Raw genomic sequence first — 17,252 nt, 5'->3', positions numbered from 1 at the left:
CTTTAACCTGAACGGAATTTTGCAGTTTGAAGTCTGTCCGGCTCCCAGGCCTCGCAGTAGTACTTAGAAGCAACCCGACACTGGATTCGCGTCTGCTACCACTTGGCTTTCCAGTGTACCAAAGCATATTCCCCCAAGAGGGAGAGAAGTTCTCTCCAGAGTCCCACCGTCTTACTTCGCTTAGACCCAAAATGTCCAGATTATATCGCTGGAATTCCCGTGCAACTTGGAGAAAGCGACCATTCTGGGGACCCTCGCTTCCGTTAAGCCATAACTCACAGGGCGGGTATTATTAGATCTGAAGTTTCACTATTTCAAGCCCGTGAGAGAGAACTTTGTGCTCGCAAATACTCCCCCATTCTCCTCTCTTTAAACGGGGCAGTGCATTCCCGGAGTTGATGAAAAGGCGATAGTTTCTGGTTGTACTCCAAAAGTTTTTTCCTCTCTATGAAAAGCAAAGATCCGATGGCATTCTAACAGAGGTATACAAACTGGTATTCCAATACCGACCAGACCTAGTACTCGGCGCATTTAACGCTTGCCTGAAAGGGGGCATTTCTCCTGCTCGTTGGAAGGTGGGAAGCTTGCATTGATCAGCGAACCGTCTTCATACCGCCCACTTTGTATGCTTGACACTGCTCGAAAAGTGCTCGAAAAGCTCGCCAGAAGTATACTCGCTGAAGCGATACGCGCTGCCTTATCTCGACGGTAGTTCGGTTTTACAGCAGGGAGATCTACAGTTGATGCTGTCATGCAAGTTGTGGACGCCGTTCGACCAGCGGAGGCATATAGTCGCTGAACTGGTCAGGTGGTGCTCCTCGTAAAGCTTGACTTCAGAAACGCCTTTAATTCCGTAAGATGGAAAGACATTCTAGGCACACTAGAGAATACTTTCCACGTGCCCAACTATCTCTTACGGATATTGAGGGACTACCTGAAGAACCGCTTCCTGCTCTATGAAATGCTAGAGGATGGAGGTCACGTCGCTGTTAGATGGAATTCGTCAGCAGCTCTATTTAAATGCGCGGTCAACCAGTCGTTGACATATTTTCCCAGGATTTTGCATCAAGAGGAGAGAAAAGAGATGGGGCAGTAGCTCACAGCAAGGGAAGGGTCTCCGCTCTTGAGGAGAGGAATAATTAGGGCCTCTTTCCAGAGATGGGGAAAGTAACATTCTTCTAGACTAGAGGGGTCGAGGGAGAAAACACGACAGAGAAAGTCGCAGGATTGTTGTGGGGAGTTGGAAGGGAGAGATTGAATGGGATTGCGAGAATTGCGAGTGTGAGACCAAAAGGGCTTCCAGTTACTGCAAGCAAGGGCGGCTTCGATGATCAATAAAAACTTTTTATGCGCTTTTTTAATCATTGACTTCACAAGAAAGCGCATGGCCTTAAAGTAAGCTAGGTCGGTGTCATTCTTAGAAGCCCGACACTTTTTCCACAGTGCATGTTTCAGGCGAATGTTATTAAGAATCTCCGTTGTGAACCAAGTTGCGTACGAACGTAGGCAGGCAGGAGAAGAAAGGACATAACAGGAGAGGAGATCGGACAGGATTTTGTAAAAGGTGTTTAGAGCTTGATCACACGTTGAGTTGCTTAATATATGCACCCAGTTGAAGGACGCTAAAGCTGAGTTGGGATCGTCAAAGTTGGCTTTGTTGAACTTAGTAGATTTACGTTCGGTTTTGGAGTTTGAACGAGGGAGCTCTGCTTCAAATTCAAGCGCGGGTCGTGAGTATCAGTTTTGAAGTACGGGGATGTGCAAGGAAATAAAGAGAGGTGGCCCTCGGGGAGGTTGGAAAGGAAGAGATTGAGAGCGCGGCCCAAAGAGTTTTTGGTGGTATTGAAATTTAGGGCAAAGCAAATGTTCATAAAGGAAGAAAATAGAAGGGAAGACTGGATGATTAGGCCAGTGGAGCATGGGGAGGTTAAAATCAAGGCATGGGAAGAAAGGAAGGGAATCTGACAGTTTCCTTCTGTTTAGACAAACTGTCAAACAATCCTTGATACAGGTCAGAAGGACAAGCAGAGGGGGCGTATACACAATATACAATGAACTGGAGGAAGTTGGGCGGGGAAACACAGCAAGGCAGTCAAAAGGAAAACCAGAGGGGACGGGTTTGGCGGGGAGTATATCTTTTATTACAATTAGGACCCCACCGCCGGTGGACTTACGAGATGCATCCCGGTCCCTGTCACAGTGGTAAATGGAGTATCCTTCGTGGAGCTCGGAATTTAATATGACGTCGTCCAGCTTTCGCAGATACATATGGCATGGTGTTGTTGAGCCAGCGATAAACTGAAGGCCCCAGCTTAGTTCTTAAACCCCTAACATTCTGATAAAACAGACAGACAGGGAACATGGATCTAGTTTGCTCGGCGAGGCAGGCGGGTTATGCTGAAATTTACCCACGAATTGGGGCGCCTGTATGGCTGATGAATACACCTTCAGGCCAGAAAGAAGGGTTGCCGAGGCCGTCAAGTTCGTTAGGATAAGTCACCTTCAAATACGCAATCACCCGGTCGGTGTTGTTCTACTTTGTCAGTTTGACGCAGGACAGAGGAGAAAGTAAACCAACTTTACTCTGTGTACTCCAGTATATTGTCCATAGAACTTTCGAACGCTAGCCTGGAGATAAAGAGCTGTTTAGGTGGGGGTGCCTGGGCTGCTGGTATGGGTGGATGAAGTGCCAGGATATATAGCAGCGGCGGGAAGTGGAGCTTCGTTGGCGACGGGAACGATGTCAAAAAGTGGAGCGGCTGTGTTCTGATTCGTGATCTGCTGAGGAGGTTGCGGATATTGTCCCGTTGAAGACGCGATGCAGCACGACAGGATGATGTAGAAAGGCATTGCAGATGAAATCAACTCAGGTTGAGAGGCCTGGTGCACAGACTCCTGGGAAGATGTTGAAGTTACATTGTTAGCCACAGTAGGAAGCGCCATTTCAGAAGTCAAAGTCTCGTTGAAAGAAATCCTAAGCCGCCGGGAACACATAGATAGCGACGACTTAGTAGATCGTTGGATTTTTGGCTTTGCACCAGTGTTGCGATTCACGTTATCGTCGGAATTCAGTGGTTGTGCTAAATCGCTGAGCTTGGTGAAGTCATCCTTGGCGGAAGGAGAAATAGAAACAACTGAACATGTAGTTGATACCGCCGATAGAGGGACTGTGGTATCAAAGTAGAAGCCTCAACGCACTGAATGGCTGCCAAGGTCGTAGACTGTTTATTAAGCAGCTGTATCGCGTCCGACAGGTTGGAGTTATGGCGTTGGTAATAGTGCGATTTCCGCAACACTTGGTAGGATCATGATCTATATTGTAGCCTACATTACAGTTTCGTGGAACTAGCATGAACCTTTGAAAAGGTACCGTTATGTAGGGTATTTCGGAGCCTAGGCATCATATAGTGACAGCTTCTTGATTTTTTTCCGATTTTTTGGTTGGATATTTTCTGAGAATAGGTGTTTTGAAGAAATTATCACTTTCGACCCCCCGCACTCCCTAGTTCCCCAGCAACTGTTGAAAACTAAGATCGGCCTCGAAAAGTACTAACCGAGACCTTTCATTTGATACACCACATGGGTATATTTGATGAAAAAACTTACATCCCCCTTTTGCATGTGTGGGAAACCCCGCTAGGATTATAGTCCAACCGTATTTAACAGCCGCTAACTTTATACTGAGTACTTTTGTATATTATTAACAGCTAATCAAGCGGACAGTGCTATCCACAGGTGTAGATTAGATATGCAATCCACGTGCTTAACGGGGGTGGGATAAAGGATTCTTCTTAAGACACAGCAGTAGAATAAGGCCTTGGCAACCCGATATTTACTAGCAACTAGTTAAGTAGTTTAGTGTAATTTGTCCAATTAATTTTTTTCCATATTTTTCTTCTTTCAGGTTGCAAAATTAAGGCGCTGCGAGCAAAAACGAATACTTATATCAAAACACCTGTACGTGGCGAGGAACCAGTTTTTGTGGTGACAGGTCGAAAGGAAGACGTTGGTAAAGCGAAACGAGAAATCTTATCAGCTGCTGAGCATTTCAGTTTGATTCGAGCATCTCGAAAACCAACGCTATCCGGTTTAGGTGGTAAAGGATCGCCGCCCGGTCCACCTACGAATATACCGGGGCAAGTGACAATACAAGTTCGTGTGCCATATCGTGTCGTAGGATTAGTTGTTGGCCCTAAAGGTGCTACCATTAAACATATTCAACAGCAAACGCATACATACATTGTGACACCATCACGTGATAAGGAGCCAATTTTCGAGGTTACTGGAATGCCTGATAATGTTCAGTCAGCCCGTCGTCAAATTGAAGCGCACATTGCATTGCGAACGGGCAATATTGCAATAGCGGCGGCAGCAGCATCAGGAAATACCACCAATACCACTGGCAGTATCACTGGTCTAGGATCCTTACTAGGCGACGAGGCTAACTCAGAATTTTTGGCGTCCCTCTACAAGAATGGTTTTGGGTCGTTACTTGGCTACTTGGAGCCAACGTTAAATGATCAGCCCCTGCAACAGCCTAATTCAATCCACCAGCAGAGACCTAGTTTGGAGCACCACCAGACTGTTCCCCACCACCATCCACAGCAATATGCTCCAGTACTGTCTTCCTCTACAGGCGGTAGCAGGTCCTGTTCGTCTAGTTCGTCATCGACCTCTTCGAAAAGTGCAGCCCGCAGCCAACCTGAACTTATCAGCATATGGAAAAGTTTAGGTGATTCCATTGATGTCGACGAAGGACTAGGCGAATCACCGAATATTTGGACCCTACCTGTAACCAGCGCATTAGGCTCACGTTGCTCGCCATCCACTTCGGTTAGCCCGACCGATTCATTATTGGGCGGTACCAGTGGTTCGTCAAATTCCTCCTCAAATGGAGTTGGTGGAAATGGTAATGGGGTCGGAGGCAATGGCAATACCGGCAATAATACAACCGTTAGTATGTTAGCGGCAAATGCAGTGGCCGCGGCGGCAGCTTTATGTCGTCGTGAATGTTTGGTATGTGGTGATAAGGAGGTAACAGCTGCATTAGTACCCTGCGGACACAATATGTTTTGCATGGACTGTGCTACACGCGTTTGTTCATCAGGCAATACCGGAAATGATGGTATTTGTCCAGTGTGCAGCCAAACTGTTATACAAGCAATACGCATTATACCATAATTTTTTTTTTTGCATTTTTCGGAGGGACCTGGTTTAGGGTGTATGCTACAAGGGTCGTAGTGTGTTTAGCATAGAGCTGATTGGATACAATAAAGGAGATACAGTATGGATCATCGACAACGTTAAACATATACTTCCAGATGAAACGCTAAAATGAAAATATTGAAAATGAAATGTAATGAAATCCCTCGCTCGTGAATTAGGACAAGGAAACCATGATTGACATGAACTTTATATATAAGGTATAAACATAAATATTATATACTCAAGTTTTGTTTATCTAATTTATATCGCAAGTTTTTTTTTTTTTATTATTATTATTATTTCGTAATTTAAATTTATTAATAATATAAAATGAGAAAGAATTGAATTAGTTTTCTATATTATTATAAAATAAATAAAATAATAAAGACTAAATCATTATCAGTGAATGAATGAAAAAGAAATAAACATTTGTATTGAATTTGCAAAAAAAAAAAATGGAGAATATTATATATTTGTAAAAAATGAGATGGGAAGATATACATATGCATATATATAGGTGTGTATGTATGTATATATATGCGTATATATACATATATATATTACCAGAAGACAAAATATACACTAAGCAAAAGATAAATAAATATAAAAAATAGGTTATGAAAAAAACCGAACCGTAAAACCGACATTTCGAAATAAAAGAAAAACACTACCCAAATATGAATATTGTGAGAGAAGAATAACAAAAAAAAAACTGTTTTGCTTCGTTGCAGCTCTCTATTTTCTTGTAAGCTTTTATTTAAGGATCATAAATTTTGTAATGCACGTATCCAGTGAAATTTATTCAGAAACTAAAGAAAGTAAAACACAACAAGTACTAAATTACAAAAAAAAAAAAAGAAAGAGTCTAGGAAACTAATGATAGTGAAAATATAAAAGCAAAACGAAAATTATTTTATTAAATCGTATGAAAATGCAATGGAATGAAATGTATATTTGTATTCAAGCGACGGTAATGATATTTAATTTATAAATATATATATATATATATCTCGTGAATATATTTATATATCATAGAATTAGTAAAAGTCGTTAAAGAGGCGATGATGAGGACATAAAGCGATATTCAATGACCCTTTTGTTGTGTTCACAATTTCACTGCCATATATATTTACATTTGATTTTACTGAAAATATAGTAGTGAAATATATATATTGTGACTGTTTTTTGTTTCTTTTATTATCACTTTTCCCAACTTTGCTTTATTATTTTCGGTTATAAATCTAGAAAATAACTACTCTATGCTGAGTTTCACACCATTAAGCTTGAAATTCAAATAAAATATGCATTTAAAATTTTCAAAATGGAGAAAACATATATCTAATATCTGCACTTTATTACTCTTGTTTAAAATTCTTAAATTTTTTTTTATCTGATTTCTACTAATACTAGAAATTTTGATTTTTGAATGTAAATAAGTTTGATGTTGTCTCAAAATACAACAAGAGGGTGTTTGTATTTAATCTTAGATGAAGAAAGCCAACAAAGGACAAAGAAGAGATCAATAAAATGATAGTAAAAATTTGAAAAAATATAGATGAAGACTCAACAGTTTTTATGGTTAATTCTTTTAGTGAAAAACAAAATGGAATAAAATATGTTTTATTAAGATAGAAAATAGGTTACGATTATAATTAAATTTAAGAAAGATTAAATTGACTGTTATTTTTAAATATTTTTTAATTACCTTTTTTCGTATATGCTATAAATATATATTATGTTCTATATATCGTCGAACATCAGATTCATATATATATATATATATATAACTTAATACACCGATTATATGCTGTCTGTGTGTTAAGTTCTTCATATTTTAATGCTTATTCTTTTGTTTAGATAGTTCTCCTATTTCTTGTTTCGTAATTCTAAAAGTTCTACTTTTAAATATAAACTAAGTAAAGTATGTAATTTCACGATATCAATCAAAAAACAAGTAGGTAACAGTAAATTAAAGCCTGCATTCGATGCATTCAAATAGTTTAAAATTATTTATTTTCAATTATCGTTTGTATTTTTCTCTTCAAACTAAAACTATAAGCAAATCTTAAAGAGACCCGTTATGGGAACGTAAAAATGATACCATACCGCAAAATAAAATATGAAAAATGAGTATATTTACACTTCATATACACCAACCAACTGCAGAAAAGTAACAATTGAAATCTTGATAATATTTCTTTAGTGTCTTTTTTTTCAATTTCAAAATATAACCAGATTTTTTTTTATATAATAATATTACGATACTTATTTCGTTTTGAGTTTGAGCAATGATATTATATATTCGTCAAGGATTTAATATATAAAAACAAGAATAATTTAAACTTTCTGTTATAATTTTATCTTCTCTGTTTTAGCTTTTGATGCTCGATTTTATATTGCTTTTTAATATATACATATATATATATGCAGGGTGTCCCGTTTATGATGGTATATATTTTAATGGTGGCTTGTACCACTCGTTTGAGAAAAATCGGTCCATGGAATGGACCGTTACAGAGAGTGTATATCGTTTTTCGCAAATAGTGTCAAAAAGTTTGATCCTACTAAAAAAATTCCGACTTTCCCACTCCAATAATTTAATCCTACTTTTATCAACTTTGCAATTTAGTAAGTTTAAAGTACCGTTACAATAATGCATATTCAAAATTTAGATAAAAAATCGATTGTTATATTCTTGACCTTTGCAATTCATTTTTAAGAAATGTTTTGTACTTTCCGAAAGTGGTATCGAATCTGCAACTAAATTATTGAGGCAGTGAAAAATTGTAGTTTTTGATTTTTTTTTGGGAAGGTCGAGATTTTGTGACATTATTTACGAAAAACACTATAACTGTGTAACATTGAAAGATAGAGTGCACATTTCATGGACCAATTTTCCCCAAACAAGTGGTACAATCCACCATTAAAATTTCGACCATTCTAAACGGGACACCCTATATATATATATCTTTATAATAAAAAGAATTGAAATTGACTTTTAATAAATTAATGAAAAAATTCATTGAAATAAAATTCGAAAAAAAAAGAAAAAATACAGACAGTTAAATTGTTTCCTTTAATTTCTAATAATTTTTGTTTATATCAACATATTGTATTTGTCTGATTTTTGTTGTTTAGTCAAATTTTAAATTTATGTTTCATGTTTGTGTCTATTTTATGAATTTTCAAAATATTTGTATCTTTTTTTTTTTGTATTTTTTGTGAGCAAAGGCAAAAGAGAAACGTACTGAATTTTTTTTAAGAAAAGAAAAGTAATAAAAAACAATAATAAAAATTAAAAATAAAGCGACGAGAATAGAATGGTTTTTGTTTTTATTTTTTCTTATCCTTAAATTTTGCTCTTCAGATTTTTGATTTTAAAATTACTTCTAATAATTAATTCAAAGTGGAAAAACCAAAACCTGGCATGATAAAAGAAAACAAACATTTACTGGCCATCACCCTAACGTGAATTCTTTGAAATTCAATGCGATAAAATAAAATAGACCCTTCCATCCTAACTAAAACCTACTCGAGAAAATTTCAAAAGAATAGCCAATGATAAAGCAATACTAAAGAAAAAGTGCCTTCCACACTCCTGCTGTACCGTTTCATTATAAACTTTTTAAAGGAGGTGGGAGCGTTACTTATTATGATTTATCTGCATAGGCTCAACTACATATGGCACATTTTTCTTCAATCTCGCGACATGGCAAATTGGCTCTTAACCTGCGGGACACACCAGCTCGAGTCATGTCGGCCCGCCAAGGGCGTCTTTCCATTGAAGCATATCAATAGCTTTTTACTGGCCTCCCCTGAGTTTTCCTATCTTCTTTTTTGGCTTTTCATTTGATCGGCTTCCTCACCTTTTAGGTATTTGCTTATTGGCCTTTCATTGTATAGGGCCTGCCGAAGCGTCGTTCCTTCTTTCGTAAAAGCAAGAATGTAGATATTTGGACTCCTTCTGGTTCATTCATTTAAAGCTGCCGTTCATTTTTATCTCTTTTAGCGCGATGCAAAGTCAACTGTAACACATCGTTCAATAAGTCCCGGGACTAACTATGAAAACAACATTTTATCGGCAAAATTCTTTATTATTCATCAACATAATCTCCTTCAAGGGTTATACAATCATTCCAACGCTTCTCTAACTTTTCAATGCCATGTTTGTAAAACGGTTTGTCTTTTGACTCAAAATGAGCCTCAGTAGCAGCGATCACCTCCTCATTTGCGCCAAGTCTTTTTCCCTGGAGCATCTTTTTGAGATCCGCAAAGAGCCAGCAATCGCTGGGGGCCAGATCCGGCGAGTACGGATGATGAGGAGGTAGTTGAAAGCCTAATTCGTTGAATTTGGTCATCGTTTTGATTGACTTGTGGCACGGTGCGTTGTCTTGATGAAAAATGACTTTCTTCTTCTTCATGTGTGCGCGTTTTTTCGCTATTTCGGCCTTCAAACGATCCAATAACACCATATAGTAGTCGCTATTGATGGTTTTTCCTTTTTCGAGGTAGTCAATGAAAATTATACCATTCGCATCCCAGAATACGGACGCCATCACTTTGCCGGCCGACTGTTGTTTTTGGACGCTTCGGGCGGCTTTCACCGGTCGTACGCCATTCAGCTGATTGCCAACTTGACTCCGGAGTGAAATGGTGAATCCATGTTTCGTCCACTGTCACATATCGACGCAAAAAATCCTGTTTATTGCGAGTAAACAGTGCCAAACAACTCTCCGAATCATTGATACGTTGTTGCTTTTGTTCCATTGTGAGCAAACGCGGCAGCCATTCGGAAAAAACCTTTTTCATAGCCAATTTTTGGTGCAAAATAGTAACTACACTACCAGTTGATATGTTCTCCATCTTAGCTATCTCGCGTACTTTCATTTTGCGGTCACCCATTACGATTTTCAATACTTGCTTGGTGTTTTCGGGAGTTACTGCCTCATTTGGCCGACCCGAACGTTCCGCATCATTTGTATCAGCACGACCGCGTTTCAAGTCAGCCTACCACCGACAAATGGTTGTTTTCGACGGAGTAGAGTCCGGATAACGTTTTTCAAGCCATTGCTGAGCTTGAACAGTGTTTTTTCCCCATTAGAAAACAATGTTTTATCAACACACGAAACTCGTTTTGGTTCACTTTTTCACGATTGCAAAGGTAGCGTCACTTCAACCACTATAGCTTTCTTGGTTATGTTTCGAATTACATCAAATTTTGACACATCTTATCTGAAGGTTGGTACTTCCGAACCTTGGTATATAAATGGCATTATTAGCGCCATTTCTACGCTAGTCCCGGGACTTATTGAACGATGTGTTAATTTATTATGTTTTGAGCTAGGATATATCCGTGTTTTATGAAGGGCCTTGTTGTTGAGGTCTGAAGGGAATGTATTCCGCACCCAAGCGTTTAATTTCTCAAGCTGAAATCGCGAGGTACAAATAGGCTGCTTTCAGAAAAAAACTATCACTTTATAGGTGACCATGACTCCGAATTCCTCTATCTGGTTTAAAGAGCAATTCTCCATCAAAAGCCCTAATAGGGTTTTCATGTCCTGAATCTTAATGAACAACAGAAATTCGTTTCTAGCAAGCATGGACTCTCGATCAATTTAATGATGATCCACCCTTTTTCCATTAGTGTTTCAAGAATGGAAGTCATAAGTTTTCATCCCAATATGTCTAGCTTTTAGTCTGCGATGGCCGCTGGATGAGGCCGCAGGGTATTGCGCTAGGAATGATATTTGTTAAGCTTGCATGAGTGGGATATTCTCAAAATTCAGCATGAGTGGTCCAAAAATCTAGGAGTCCTCGAATGCATGTAGCACGATGTGTCGCTGGAATCCGAAACACAAGAATTCTGTGTGTGAACAAGGTTCCAGACGGTCATAAAAGGTATCATCTAGTAATTATGCATCGATTGCACCGGAAAAGGACTATCTATTGCTTCCAGGGTGTTACAGTTCAATTTCGGTCAATAGCTACCGACAGATACCGCCTCCATTCGTCACAATCGTGCGACTGCATTCTCGGTTGGTGATTATGTAGATATTGTTGACTTTGAGATCTTCTGGGGTTTGTAAACAGCGGAAGTGTAGGCCGGAGGATTTCGAATTTTCAGCAATGTCAAAAATTGCACGATTAATTTACCTTTTTTTGTGACTTAAGATAATAGCACATTGTGACGATTTAAAAAAACCGATTTTTTTACACTTTTTGAAAGTATAGCTTACTGAAAATGTACAGCTAAAATCTCAGTTTGAAATTCAAAATATTTCTAAAATTATAGCTGTCTTTGGTGTTCGCATTTTGGAGTAGACGAAGTTTTTACCAGTCATGAAATCCACATCTTTGCTTCTATGGCACTGCAGTATTTGGATCCATGACTTCCTGTAGGATTCATCTCTTTTCGTCAGAGTCGCCCTTTCGTCAACTGTGTCCTTCAATTTGAAGAGCCTGATAGCTTTTGTCTAGTTTCGTCTACAGCAGGTGCAACCGATCAGACGCTGCCTCACTTCTGCCCTGGGAGAAAAGCGAGCGAAAGTAGCGACAGGCGATAATCGCTCCATTTATATATAATCGGAAATATGACATGAGTGCGAATTATGTTGAAGTAAAAATCCGTCGTAAGTTCAGACCTAAACCAGGCCAAAGTGAATTTTTTAGTGAGGATGCTGGGAATTGATTCATCGTCTGATGAGTTTCTTCAAGACGACAAAAGAGGAAGTAAGTTGCTTCCCAAGTGGTCGAGTCCGTCATCAATTGGGTGCGGGCAGCATCTGTCCTGAAGTCCCGCGTCAACCGGTCTTGCCATGTAATGGTATGCTGAACTCAACTAGGACCAATACTGTCGTACGCTTGTTTCAAATTTACACAAGATCCGTGTCGTATTACTAATATTTCCCCAAGATTTACTTCACCGAGAGTTTTTAATCGATCGTCAAATTGCCTACTTGAAATTCTCTTTGATATTCGACGATTCTGTTCTCGACGAAAGAATACTTTAGAAGACCCAGGAAAGAACTATTAGGAAGCTCCAATGTAGTTCTAAAGCCCCAGAAACTATCTGCATAGTTGAAAATCCTAATTATAATTGGAAAGCCTAAAAATAGATGCGAAACCTAACACCATTAAATAAGCTTAAGAATAGTCTGTTAATAATTGAAAAGCATTGAACAGTTGAAAAACTCCATAATGGTTGGGAAATTTCTGTCAACTGGTGAAGCCTCACAATAGTGGGAAAGCCGAACAATACAGTGAGCGCAATTTCTATATACGCACTTGCAATTTTAAGCCTATGGAAATAAATAAACGCATATCGACTGGTTACTAATATTGCCCCCATTGTATGTTATGACTTCAAAAATCCGATTTGGCATTGAGGCTATTAAATTTTTTAAAGTGATTCCTTCGATTTGGTCCCAGCATTTTAAAATTTGTTTCTTTAACTCAAGTACCGAGTTAATTGGCCTCCATTCGCGTAGACTTTCCTTGCAAGTATCCCCCATAGATTCTTTAGGGAGTTAAGATCAGGACTTTGAACTCGTCATTGCAAAATTTTTATTTGTTTGTCATTTAAAAATGACTTTGTGCATGCAGAAGCGTGTGCTGCGGCGTTGTCCTGTTGGAAAGTCCAGTCAGTGTTATTATTTTCATCTAAATATGGCATCAAAATAGCTTCCAGAAGCACAGTGTAGATTGCAGAGTTCATTTTGGTTGGTACGATTCCCAGTCGAAGCTTGCCGTGAAATGAAAATGCCTCAAAACCACATTTATTTTTTCTAGATCGTGCGAAAATGCATTAAATCCTTCTGGGCCATCAAGATTGAATTTCTTTTCATCCGAAATAAATACTGCCTTCCATTCTTCTTCTTATTTCGTCCACGATCTAGCCAATTTGAGACATGCCTCTTTATGTGTCGGTGTTAAGCAGCCTTTTTATATTTAATCCTGTCATCAGCATCCGAAATCTGCTGCATCCGTCACTTTTTAATAGGAAGAAGTAATTTGGACACGATCTGAGATGAATTCAGTTTATTTCTGGTAGATTCCACCTTGATCAGGGCCATTTCCCTTTCGCCGATTTTCTTATTTCCACGTTGATGTTTTTTTTTGCACTGTATTTTTCTTTTAATCTGAAGAATTTCCGCACAACTCTGTTGGATCTACCAATTTCCCCCGCGATTGGTCTCATTGTGTAGCGCTTTTCCGCGAGGCAGCGCTTTAATCTAAACACAAGAAATTTTCACGTCATACCGTTTATAATTAAAAAAATTTCAAAAGTAATTTTATTCACCTTTTAGCTACCTCCGTTTATAGAAATTGCGCACTTACAAACGATTGTTTTCAACCAGAAACAAAATATTCAACATTTTTCAGTTATTATTATTATTCTGTTAAGGGAAAGTCGGACTGCGTCCTTGAAGAACTATTGTGCCCTTTTTACTGGTAATAGTGTACCTATTGATCATAGTATCTCAAGCAGGCCTATAGCCTATAGGAACTTTAGTTAGTTCCCTAGTTCCAGATCTTTCAGCTTTGCATCTCGTATTACGTGTTCTCCCAGATGCCTCGACCTACTTTGCACAAGTGCCGGACACTTCCCAGGACGTGTATAGAGGTTTCGTTCTCCTCAAGCAGGCAGTGTCCTAGCTTCCCTAGGTGGTAGTTCAGCCGACAATGACCAGCGAAAATTCCCATTTGGAGGTTCTTTTTGGTGAGGTTTAAGCAATCCTTTGTGCGTATGGGTTCGTATCCCCCAATAAGTACCCTGGACTGCTCCATCTCCGGTAGGCCCGCTCAGTACAGTTCACTCAATCGTTCCTCCTCATTTCTTAGATTCATAGCCATGAAACCGTTTCCGATTTCACAGAAGGGTTCTGGCCTGTGTAAAAGCGTCCCTGCTCCCTTTTTGGCTAGTTCGTCCGCTGCCTCGTTGCCTTCCCACCCAGCATGGCCTGGAAACCAAAGTATCCAAACCCTGTTGGACGAGCCGAGTGTATTCAGTCTCTCAAGGCATTCCCATACCAGTTTAGAGTTCACGATTTAGATTTTTCAGCTGGACTATATGCCGCTGTTATAACGAATTCTCAGGAAGCCAAGGAACTTATATTTCCTTGAATTGTTTTACACAATCTTGGCATCATATGCATTTTCTAAGAAAAAGAGAAAAAATTTGACTGCTTATGTAGAAATTGCGTTCACAATAGCTGAGAGACTTCACAATGATTGACAAGTTTCATTATAATTGGAAAGCCCCGCAATGGTTGGAAAGCCTCTGAAAAATCTTAGAGTAATCAGGACGTTTCATTTGAATCATTCTGCGACAATACAAGACAAGACAAGCCAAAAGCCAGTTCTAAGATGCTTGCCATGTTATTAATTCTGCTAAAATAATTTTTTATCGAATTGATATTTTTAAACAAAGTATATATAACAATATGATTTCTACATATGTACAGAATGAGGTAGGAAAATCTCAATTTTACGGTGAAATATTTTCAGATTCAAATTAATAAAAAACGGGAATACATTTTGTTTCAAAGAAGAAATGAAAACATATACATCAGTGTGTATGTCAATGTGAAGATGAAAGCTATTAAGCGATATATATATGTATATAAGAGAACCATAAAACAATATACATACATATATATATAAATATATAAATAAGAGATTTTAATTTTAACTTCATTGACTAATAAAATAGGATAGAATCATAATGTGGATGCAGATGAATTAAAATATCAACCAATTTTTGTACGAATATATATATATAAAAATCTATATTGAATACAGAAAAAATATAATTGCATCTATATTTATTTGAGATAAAATTAAAATTAAAATGAACAAGAGCGTAAAATAACCATAATTTAAAACCATGACATCGCATACAGTATATTCACATTTGCAACAAATGCAATATGTTATTTTTTTTACGCAACCAAAATAAAATAATAAAATAGTTTGGGAAGTAACCAAAAAAATAAAAGATGAACGTATCTACACATAACGTGAGTATTTAATAAAACAGAACATTTTGAGAATAAAACCGAAAAAAAAAGAAGAAAAATTAGAGTTTCATACATAATAACGACCCACGTTATTTATTCATAAATATTATTTAAAAGTATTTATTTATAAACAACATCTCTGAGTATTTTTTATAAATTCTGATTTATAAATATTATTGATAAATACTAATTTATTAATAATATTCAAGAGTATTAGTTTATAAATATTATCCATAAATAAGTATTTATAAATATAAGTTTAATATTTTTATAATTTGTGTCTACGTAATATACGAAAAATTAAACAATTTGATTTGAAACTTTCTTAAAATCTTCAGATATAAAAAATAATTTCAATGAATTATTGATTAGAGTTTAGTAAAATAAAGGAATATAACCGTGCATTATAATGATTATATTATAAGAAAGGAATGTAATAGGAGAGAATAACAAATAAAGCGATATGAAATAAAGACTCGTCAATAGACCCTATGTATGTGTATATACTCACCAGAATAGTAATTTATTTAGAGTGTAAACTCCGATCTAGCAAAAATGATTTAAGAAAAGGAAATATACTACATAGAAGAAATATAGAAATATATATAATATATAAATATATCTATCAAATTATTTAAATTAGTAAAAAAGCGGTACTGATCGAAAATTCAATATAAATATATATTTATATAAATTACTAAATATCTCGTAAAATAAATCAAAGATATTTATGAAATTATCGTTAAGTATAAAGAAAAAAAAAAGACATTTTCAAAGGATATAAGTCATATTGAGAAAAGAACCAGTATCACATTTTTTGTAACATGATACATTTTTTTTTTTTTAATTTCAACTTTTGAGCGGTACAATAGTCTTGCGGAACACCTTGAAAAGTCATTTAATTTCTTTTTTCTTGCTACTTCTAAACCACACATGGAGATTTCTCTTCCACTATATAGTTTCAATCGACACTTCTCAATTTCTACAAATATCTGTATATTTCCTTACATTGAAAACAGAAAAACAAAAAAACAAGTTCAAATCCGTAGGACTAGCGCCTATAATTCTCTTTATTTCTAATTTCCATCTTATTCACATTCCATTATTTGCTAAATCCAATCTTATTCTCATTCTCTGTTAATATTTTATTCAGATAATTTTTATTATATTTAATAAATATGTTTATTTTTGGAATACGGTTGTGAAGATTATGAAATAAATGTAAGTTGAAAATAATAATAATAAATAAATAAATAGAAAAGAATACAAGCCTATAAAGCGTGGAAAAGAAGAAAATAAAATTCAAAGTTTAAATAATTAATAAATTGAGTGAAATTTGAATTAAAATTATAAGCATATAAGAATATGCGAGAAGAAGGTAGATCATATGCAATGTAAGTTCGCTTTATTTTATTTTAAGTTACACGGATAAACCGTTTTTATTTGGTTTTCTCGTTATGCTGTTTCAATTTTCTATCCTTTCTCTTTGATTTCATTTTTAATTTTCTTTTTATCTAATTTAAAAAATCAAATTTTTAATATTTTGTTCTCTATAATTCCTCTTTTTAAGGTTTTGTGTAAAACAAAACCTTATTAAAATCGATTCAATGTCTGCCTGTTTGTCTGTCTGTCTGTCACACGCACTTTGCTCCAAAACGGCTAAACCGATCCAACCGAAATTTGGTGGACAGATGGGAGCTATGAAATCTCACGCATACAGCGAGTGGCATAAATTTTGGGTGGAGTTTAAAGGGGGCTCTCCATACATGCAAGGGGGGGGGGGATTAAAAATTTTTTTTCTCCGAATATAGTTGTGTAGGGTGTACTTTCCGAAACTGACATTAGTTTTGGCATAAATTTCAGAGTGCGTGAGTAAGCAGTCAAAATGTACGCACTTGAAGTGAGACAGGACTCATTTTCGGAAACTACCCAACCTAAAAATCCGAAAAAGATCAGGGTGGTGCGCCTAGATGAAATCTAGGCCTCAAAATATGTCCCATTCCGATATCTGCTCAAATAAACTTACTA

The 17,252-nt window shown here is 36.8% G+C and overlaps 1 protein-coding gene across 2 annotated transcripts in view; it reads left to right on the top strand.

Annotated features, from left to right (window-relative positions):
• LOC119660994 (RNA-binding protein MEX3B) overlaps positions 1-9,293 on the top strand; it is a 53,160-nt gene extending 43,867 nt beyond the window's left edge. Inside the window, exons 2-3 of one of the 2 annotated variants that reach the window (XR_005250502.1) lie at positions 3,905-5,423; positions 5,937-9,293. Coding sequence is in view for 1 of the 2 variants with exons in the window: in XM_038070082.1 (XP_037926010.1) it covers positions 3,905-5,181 (1,277 nt within the window). In the remaining variant the exon portion in view is untranslated. Of the gene's footprint in view, positions 1-3,904; positions 5,684-5,936 lie in introns of those variants that run through there. The other variant, XM_038070082.1, reaches the window with a different exon arrangement.
• Positions 9,294-17,252: the final 7,959 nt, after the last annotated feature.

This window comes from Hermetia illucens, chromosome 7 (assembly GCF_905115235.1).
Source record: "Hermetia illucens chromosome 7, iHerIll2.2.curated.20191125, whole genome shotgun sequence".
Classification (NCBI taxonomy): domain Eukaryota; kingdom Metazoa; phylum Arthropoda; class Insecta; order Diptera; family Stratiomyidae; genus Hermetia; species Hermetia illucens.
The sequence above is the reverse complement of the archived record's forward strand: the minus strand, read 5'-3'. Positions and strand labels throughout refer to the sequence as shown.